The sequence below is a fragment of the Pogona vitticeps genome, chromosome 3 (genome assembly GCF_051106095.1).
Source record: "Pogona vitticeps strain Pit_001003342236 chromosome 3, PviZW2.1, whole genome shotgun sequence".
Lineage (NCBI taxonomy): Eukaryota > Metazoa > Chordata > Lepidosauria > Squamata > Agamidae > Pogona > Pogona vitticeps.
This window is the reverse complement of record NC_135785.1, coordinates 223,181,809-223,191,657: the sequence shown is the minus strand read 5'-3', so window position 1 is coordinate 223,191,657 and position 9,849 is coordinate 223,181,809. Positions and strand designations below refer to the sequence as shown.

Below are 9,849 nucleotides of genomic sequence, written 5' to 3'. Positions count from 1 at the left end.
AGTAATATTCCTTGTGCTATGGAGTAGAAATACAGAGATTCACAGAGGAGAATAGCTTCAACTTCCTCAGGTGGTCCACCCTTTCCTTATTAACTGGCACTTAAGGTCTCAAGAATTCATTCTGAAACATTTGCAGGAAACAGCAGCAAACAAGCAACCAAACTGACTTCTGCAGATTAAAGAGAAGGAAAAGAAAGGCTCAGCAGAGAGGCAGGTTCTCTTTGACTACAGAGGTGAAAGGGAATGATTGTTAGTACTGAATAGATCAATAGTCACACCAGCTCACTAAAAAGTCCTTCCTAGTCAAACAAATGGCAGGCAGCATGTGTGGTTGCAAAAACTTCAACGGTCCAAACATTTGAGGACTTCAGTCTATTGCAACTATACAAAACGGGTATAAAATCAACAAAATTTCTCATTCTCACAAATATTGTGGCAGCTCAAAATTTGGCTAGCTGTAGCTTCTGTCTTTAAAGTTTATGCTGAGACTATTATAGTTTAGGATGATGGAACCAACATATGTATAATTTGAGGCCAAGTCTGCATTATCCAGATAGCATCACAACTCATGAATTACTCTAACAGCTGCCTAGAGTGATCTTATAGACCAGATGGGTGGGGTACCAATCAAATCAAATCAAATCAAATCAAATCAAATCAATCAACCAACCAACCAACCAATAACAGCACATTCCTAGGCATGTTTTCTCACAACCACTCTCTGAAATCCTGTTATTTAGTATAATAAGCCACAACTAGGGTAGGATCATTGAATCAATGTAGATTTGGGGCAGTGACTCCTCCATAAATTCCATTGATTCAATGGATCTTTTCTAGTTGTGATTTACTAGGCTAAGCAACAGTATTTCAAACACTGGGCAAAATCCTGTTGGTGTAATCTGGATTAGGTGCCGGAAACATTTGATTATATCTAATTAAAAGCTTCCTATTTCCCCTTTTTAAGTTCCAATGCTCCCTAGAGCTCTTTTTTGTTCTGGGAAGCTTTTGAGATCCTTGGGAGCCTTTAAAAGTCAATCCAGTAATGATTTTTTGTACTATTATAAACCCCTGCTTCCCCATAGCCTAAGGCTCCCAAATGCTTCCCTAGGGTAAAAGGGAACACTAGGGAGCCTCAGAACCTAAAGGGAGAGGTCCCAGAGATGTTTAATTAGATTGAATCTGTTAAATTTGTTTCTAGTGCCCAATCTGGATTATGGTGGTATGTGGTACACAACAGGATTTTAGCCACTATGTTCAAAGGGCATCTAATTTTTGCAATATGTATTTAAAATGTACTACTGCAGACTAGGCTAATTAAAAGCATAAAAGTAAACAGTAAGCAGAAGACACATTGTGGAAGCATGTTTACCTGTCAAATCAATACCAATAAACACCTTCTTAACATCAAGGAATAAATATGGGCACAATCCACAAGCGTCAGTGAAATGAAAGCTTCACAACTGGGCATTTTTGCCCAGTGAGGGAACTTGAACAGGACATTTTTCTGGTGGACTGGGGTCTAAAAGGCAAGGAAGTAAAATGATTAGTTTAAACTCACTGATTCTGGAAATCCAAAGAACTATACTGTAATATGAAATACTGGATTACATGGACTTGTGGGTTCTTTCTGTTTTAAAAATATAGTACTTGCCTGGATGAAAGATTCTGGTACTTAGAAAAATTATTCTTAAGTGATTAATTTTATTTGTGCTGAATTCTTGCAGTCATTCAGCTCCATCTTCTGGTTTCCAGTTGCACAGCATCGAATTTAAAATGCAGAAGCATATGAAAAATATGCTTCTCTCTCTCTCTCTCTCATCTTATAACTCTCTTACATGTTTAATAACAACTTACATATCAACTTTCAGGCTGTCATCTTATACGTAACTGAAGTATGCCTGTTGTGAGTAGCATAGAAAAACAGGAGGATGCTGAGTGACTGGCAGCCCTTTGACTTCTCAGAAAAAGAAAATAAAATCGGTATCATCTGAGACAGAATCTATAACCTACTTCCTCAAGCTGATCTAATAAAGATGGAGACTCCATTTTGGAATTGGCAAGAGAAACAGCATCTGGCCTAGATGATTTTGGAAATTGTTGCATTTGTTCTACAGCCCTCCAGTTCCGTAATGCCTAGCTTGATGTAGAGTCCTGCATGACTCAAAAACTTCTCTGTGTGATTTCAATGGTCTAACAAAAGTTATCATCCACTCTTGTTCTCAGACATGTATAGAGTTGCATTGTTACTGCATAATGATTGTGATTCATTATTATTCCTTTTCTTTAGAGAAAACTGTGGAGGACACAGAGCTAGACAGACAGAAGTAAGAGTAGCCCCCGTTTTTCTCTAAAGAGTAGAAACTGGTGTGTTTTCCATCACCACAACAACCCTGATGGGTTAGATTGACACAATAATTTGGTTAAAGCTAGTCAGTCACTCCCACCCACACCACCTTTTAGCCATGCATGGGCTGAAATCCTGTTGCATAGTTACATAAAAGACCAAACTTTTGGAAACAAATTGCTATAAGTTAAGAAATCTCTGTAGGTATTACCTGTTGCACGCCAAGTCACATGACTGGATATTTCTTAACTGGAGGTAATTCGCTTCCTTTTGCAGAACTCTGCAATAGGATTTCAGCCATTACACTTAATCTTTTATAACAAGAATGAAGAAGCTGTGGCCTATGACCGCATCTTCCCATCTGCCACTAGAAAACTAGTCACAGTAAAAAGATGCAACAAGTCATGCAGTGCTGAATGTACTCATATGAACTTATAGTGAAGTCCTTTAGCAGCTGTTCATCTCTTTCCCTGTAAACTGCATGGTTCTCAGTTAATATTCCTCAGCTGTGTATTGTAAAGAATTCATAGTGCAACTGTTAAAAAGCCCCCCTGGTAGGAATACTTATACTAGAATTCCAACCACCAGTTTGGGCTAACACATGCTTTTCTATCAAAGTGACATCTTTATTCCAGACTGCAGGCAAAAGATAGAGCCACCTATTTCTTGACTGGTTAGAATGGCATTACCCTCTCATTCTTTGTGAAACATCTTGTATACGGAGGGCCCTATGATTTTTAAAAAAAACATCATTATTAACAATATCAAGCAGAGATCAGGTCAAAGCACCATGAATTGACCGTCCAGCTGCCCGACAAACAACGAATCAATTAATCAGTTCTTCAGGTCTTTTTTTTTTTTAGACAGACTGTGTGACTATCTAAAAAACAATAAAAAACAAAAAGCCCCAGCCCCCACAGCCATCCTATGCTGTGCAGCATAGGAAGAGGAGAGAAGGGATCAAAGCGGGGTCAAAGTGATCCCCCAGCCCGACTGTCTTTGGAAAGGCAGCGGGGCTGGGGAATCCCTTTAATCCCCCTTTTCCTCCTCTTCTGATGCCGTGGGGCCATCCGCCAGCCCCGGGGGTGGGATTCCCTTCAGACAGGCTGTAGCAAGCTACTCAAAAGGAAAACCCCTCTCTGCTTATGCCCCTGAGGAACAGCAGATACGAAACAAAGGGGTGAATATAAATAGGTTATATACGTTGCTTCGTATTCGTCGGGGCCTCTGGACCCAGAATATGAAGCAACAAATATCTGACAAATCAGAGATATTTCTTGAAGATCCCTATTCATTTTTATATTCATCCCTATGTCTAATATCAAGGACAATAGAGGAAAAAGGTAGAATCTCCTTCATTATTATTCTTTAAGGTAGAACAGAATTGACACTTTTGTAAATGTATTTTTACATTATACCAAATATCCATAAGGCAATGAAACAGAATTGTTAAAATTGGTTTAGTAAATATTCCATTAATTTTTTATGCAGATGCATGTGCAGCAGCATAAACTGCTATAGTGGATTGCCACTAATTCCCAGTGTGGTATAGTGCAGGGGTCCCCCAACCCCCGGTCTGCAGCCTGGTGCCAGTCTGTGAGCTGGCAGGACTGGTCTAAGGAGACAGATCTCCCACCCCACCTTCATGCACTCCCCCATGCATGCCCAGCCTGCCCACCTACACACACAGGTGCCTTGTGTACCCACACGCTTGAAAGTGTGCCCTGCCCATCTGCAAGCACACTCCGCCCATCCACGAGTGTGGGGGGTGCCCCACCTCCCCACATATGGACCCCGCTCCCCCAACCGGTCTGCGGTTTGGAAAAGGTTGCTTATGCCACAGATTAGCAAAGTAGATCTTTCCTATGAGTTGTGTACGATTCATTCCAGTCCTGGAAAACTCTAGAGAAATCCACAAAATGTGAAGACACGTACACACCACTTGCCACTCCATTTATCTCTGCCTGTTTAGGATTTTCCCTGGCACCTCTGTGTCAAACTGTCAAAGCACTTAGACTGGTTTAATGCATCAAGCTTCTACAAAGAACTATGCAGCAGAATCTCTGCATCTTCGCATATATCTTATGCATGGGTTATGGTTTTGACTTGAAAAAATGAGAGGATACTTACCGGAATCGTGAAAATTGCAACATGCATAACATGAAATAAAACTGTCTGTGCTTTAAGATCAAGGTATTAGCTAGCTTGAGGCCTTCTTTTTACAACCGTGATTGTGCGCACACTCCCTTGGAAGTGATTTTTCTTGGCCAAAGTTCAGTCCTTGATCTAAGTATATGTAGTTAGGTTCAAATGTTTAAAGTGGTTTGGGTAGATTTCTAAAGCTGGGACACGAATCTTGAGCAATTTCCATTTGAAATGTTAGATATCCATTTCGAATGATAGTGCCAGATCATGTAGTTCTGGTATTATAATCCTAAACATATTTATTCCTCTAAAAGGCTTGCTGATTTTTATGGAATGAGTGTGTCTAGGATCAGTTCATGAACATTATCCAGTATGTATTGTAAATCCTACTGGTAGTCAATGTTGTAATTACCATGACTTATTATCATTCACAGCACAGTGCTAATTTCAAACTGTATGGAAGTCTTCTAGTTGGACTTGGCCTGAAGATACTTAACTAAAGGAGAGGTCATGTGTTGAGGAGATATAAACAATACCAGGCAAATCTCAATGCTGGTCTCCAATAGGTGATGCCATGATAATCTTCAAATACTGTATTATCATCCTAGTGCTGAAGCATAATAATGGAATTCCTTCATAGACAAGAAATAGTAGACTTTTAATTAGCCCAATAGGTCAAATACACCTCTTTGTGTATATATCATGCTGAAATATATAATAAAAGGTAATGTTTTTAGCTTAGTTGGTTATATGAAGTGTTTGACAGTAGAAATTGTAATTTGGTGGCTGTAGCTGATGTTTGCTATGGGAGTGAGATTTGATCCATTTAATATGACTGTTTAGTTATTGAACATTCTTCAAGGATTGTCTCATCGATGCTGTGTCCCTAAAGATTTATGGCACTGTTGCCTGTCTGTAGTCATAAGCTCTTGAAACACTGGTGTAAGATAGTATGACAGGGTAGCCACTGAATAGGTGGTAACATCTAACAGTGTAAACCTGTATCTTTTCATAGGATCTTTGTATAAAGCTCTTCTTTCTAAACATCGAGCACCTTGATTCATTGCTTCAGTGCCCTCTTTCTGCAACCACAACAGATCAGAACCAAGATATCAAAATGAGTACAAGTGTATGGGTAGTTTTATTGTCAAAGATACGTAAAATATAAAATGTGAAGTGTACGGTTGTTAAGTAAACTATTCAACTAAAAAATGTTGAAATGTTATAAATGACACTATTTTGACAGCAGCTTAATCTTCGCATGGTCCCTTTATAGTGGAAAATGATAATTACAAAACAGCATTTTTATAGTTCAATCTCTGTGTCTTTATCCATTTTGTGCAAAAACAATTTGGATTTTCCTATGAGAGATTAATGAACAGAAGGGACATCAGTGGCTTCCGAACTGTGCATTTCTTCTATGAGCAATGGACATGAATGTGATCTGATGTCATTTTTTTTGGAGATGGCTTCATCCAAATCCAGCTGCTTATCATTAATTTTCACTTCCATGCAGCCATGATAAAATACTGTCACTGGGGTTGCCTCAACTGGAACATCTGCATAAAACATCATAAAAAATCAATAATAATTCTTGGAGAGCTGACCTATACCTTTTGACAGTATATATATAAACTATTCCACTAGTACCATCAATATTTAAAATATATACTTTTTTAAAAAACTGGGACGATCACAAATTTAGAGTAGGAGAAAAAAACAACAAACCATGATAAGATAGAATCTTTAGTTATAATTAACAGAACATTCCCTGGGACCAAAGGTAAAATATGAATTTTAAAGCAGAGGCTGCAAAAAAGTCCAGGAACAAGACCCAGATTCAGATCTCTTGCCATTCCTTGACCCATAGGAAGATCTACTATTCTTCTCTCTCCCCCATGGTGGGGTGTGGGGAGATAAACTTGTGGCATTGGTAGAGTCAAGGCGGCTTTGGATTTCAGATTGTGGGACAGGAATTTCTACCTGGTCTACACATATCCTTTGGGGCTCGTGGTGCTGGGGGAAAAATAGTTTTTACAGAAAGAACAAAGAATGTAGGGGAAATGCTTCTTCTCCCTCATTCCCACCCTACCAGTAAAAGAACAGCAGGTCTTTTTGTATGTGCGGCACTCTGGTCTTAAAGTGTTCTGATTTAAAGGTCAGGACTGTCCTGACTGATTGCTTTGAAACTTCCCAACACTCAGTTTTCTTGGCATGCTTTGTTGCTGAGATACTTCACAAGTAGAGAATCACTGCAAGAGCTATACTCTCCTCTCCTTGTCCAGCTACTCCAATTGCTCTATTCCAGTGCTTCCCAATCTTGGATCTCAAAGTGTAATCATCATAGTTGCAATTGTCATCTTAGAACTGCAGAACTGGAAGGGACTTTATGGATCACCGAGTCCAGCTCCTGTCAAAGAGGCACAGTGGGGAATTCAATTCCCAACCTCTGGCTTTGCGGCCAGATGCCTAAACCACAGAGCTATCCAGCAGCATTTACCATTAGCTGTGCAGGCCAGTTGTAGTCCAAAAACATTCTCTTCTTTTTTTCAACCTGCTTAAAACATGTGACTACCTCTCTAAGGTGGCAGGTGATGGGAGAAAATGATACTGACCCCAACATTTTCCACCAGCACATTTCTGTCAATGGAAGTCTTTCTGTGTGATGACTTGAAGGACCTCCATTGACAATGATGAAGAATGATAGTATCACATTCTAGATATTGCAGACATAACTGATGTACCTGGATTGCATGCTTGCTACTGGACTGACTGCTACTGTCTCTACTGCCTGATCTGTCCTTAAATCTTTCTCTTTGTTAATCTGAGACAAGGCCTTATACAGCTATCATGAGTCCCATTTTCATGGAAACATAGAATAATGGAGTTCCAAGGGGGCTATAAGGCTATCAAGCCCAACTCCCTGCTCAATGGAGGAATCCAAATCAAAGTATATCTGACGGACGGCTGACTAGTTTTCTTTTGAATACCTCATGTTGGAGCAGTCACCGTCTCCTGAGGTAACTGGTTCCATTGTCATACTGCTCTAACGGTTAGGATGTTTTTCCTGATATTCAACTGAAATATGGCTTCTTGATTTTCACGAGAACCTTCCAAGATACAAATCAGTGGCAGGGCACAGGAATCTGTATAGATTGTGCTCACTCACTCACCTCTGCTTTGCCCCATGCTGTTGGCAGAATTCCCACCCACCACAGGCTTTCTACAGCTCCAATCTGCCTGCCAGGGCTGCCCAGGGCATTAGCCCACTCCCCAGTGTGACCTGTCATCAGCTTCCCCAATGCTGCTGGCATTTCTACTCTTCGGGGTTCAAGCAGTATGCCCAATATGGTCATTTCCTAATGCCTAGGCACTGCTGGCTGTTGGTGTGCATTCTTTTGGTTCAGAGCAATCACTGGGAAGTTGTGAGAGGATACAAAGAAATCCTTTAAAATTGTTTTGCCTGCTTTTTTGGGGGGGGGGTTTAAAGGAGAAAATAATATCTATAAAGTATACATATTGACTGTACTAGAGTTCTGGATATTCAGAAGTTCTGAATTTTTTAAATTCCACATTCTGAATCTGAAAGGTTGTAATGGCAAATCTGAATCTGTACTTGGGTGCTAGTGAACATCCCCTAAAAATCATTATCTAGTTGAATTGCAGGTGCAATTCCTCAGACTTGTCAGTAGAGGACACTTAAGGTATGTAAAAAACCTAAAACCTCTTAAGAATCTAAAAGCAAACAGAGATTGGGAAGAAGAGAAGGGAACACAGGTTCCCTAGTATCATGTCAGAAAATGGATGTTTTGGAATAAACTATGCATCTATTATCCTTAGCCTAATGCAACTTTAACAGCTGTTCAAATGCCACATTTCACTAGAAAATCCACACATATATTTTAAAATAAAATCACATACAACTTTTTAAAGAGAACAATTTCTTAACTAGGCTCATCAACTGAATGTATAAAAGATAATTCAATTTACCAGGAATGCCTCCTAAGTAGGTATCAACAGATCCATTCATTGCTTGATGAAGGACTGTGAGCTGCTCTTCCGAGTAAGTAGTATGTGAGTGTGAATCAACTTTAAGTTCAAGAAGTTGCCTAGTTACTTTGAGTTCTACCAATACTCTTCTTGAAGTACATAACCTGTTTGAATCCAAGCGGGCAACGATGATATTCTCAATAGATACTATGATATCCTGGGAATCAAAAACAAGAAGAGGTAAGAGATTAATAGGGTGCTTCATTTCAATATCTGGAATGTATTTTTCCACCCATTGTTGTTGTTGTTTAGTCATTAAGCCATGTCCAACTCTTTGTGACCCCATGGACCACAGCACGCCAGGCCCTCCTGTCTTCCACTGCCTCCTGGAGTTTCTTCAAATTCATGTTGGTAGATTTGATGACACTGTCCAGCCATCTCAAACTCTGTAGTCCCCTTCTCCTCTTGCCTTCACACTTTCCCAACATCAGGGTCTTTTCCAGGGAGTCTTCTCTTCACATGAGATGGCCAAAGTATTGAAGCCTCAGCTTCAGGATTTCCACCCATAGCAAAGCCCAAAGAAGCTACCCAAAACACACACAATATTATCAACAGCCAACAATATGGAAGACTATACACGTCCCTATCAAAATGTTACCCTAAATGCTGCAACACCATATCAATGATATTTTGATACCTGAGCATGGGAAACAACCCCATTAGAACAAATCACTCATTAATACTAGTTCCATACATATCTACTGTATCGATATTTAATAAATAAATAAAACACTACCACAAATTTAGGTAACCCTCACAACAATTGTATATTCTGTCTCCAGCTGACCAGATACTATAGCAAAAATATTGGGACAAACCATTCAAGCAGACAAAATTTTTAGAGCCTAAAAAGCTGAGACCTCCTAACCATGGATACAACCCTTAATCCCATGTAAGTGTAAGTCAGTGAGAGCCACCATACATGAAAAAAAAACATCTCATCTCAAAGCTGATGTCTCAATATAGGCTTAAAGGGGCAGGAAACAAAGAAAAAGGAGACAGCTCTCCTTATTCTGTGGCTAAGCTACTAAGTAGTGGCAAGTGGTATTTCAGAATGCAATTCAGCCTGATGGCTGAGGGTGGACTGGGCTGACCGTAAGCTAGTCAAGCCTATGCTGAATCCAACTCCCTCCCAGCCTAGGGATGTTGGAAGTTACGCAGAACTACCCTGATCATGGCCTAATGTTGACCCCGGATAGTGGCTGTTAGCCTGGCCTTCTGATGTAACTCAGCAACTTCCCTGCCCTACCTCTTCTCCATCCCTTTCGGGGCTCTCCTAATACATGATCTCAGCAGCTGTGCTAGCAGAT

General features: G+C 40.0%; 1 protein-coding gene across 1 annotated transcript in view; it reads right to left on the bottom strand.

Moving 5' to 3' along the window:
- Window positions 1-5,611: 5,611 nt before the first annotated feature.
- The window catches only part of PROS1 (protein S), a 44,020-nt gene continuing 39,782 nt past the window's right edge, over window positions 5,612-9,849 (bottom strand). Inside the window, exons 14-15 of the mRNA XM_020810187.3 lie at window positions 8,480-8,696; window positions 5,612-6,048 (exon numbers count right to left, since the gene is read on the bottom strand). Of these exons, the coding sequence (XP_020665846.3) occupies window positions 5,861-6,048; window positions 8,480-8,696 (405 nt within the window). The 3' untranslated portion in view covers window positions 5,612-5,860. The remainder of the gene's footprint in view (window positions 6,049-8,479; window positions 8,697-9,849) is intronic.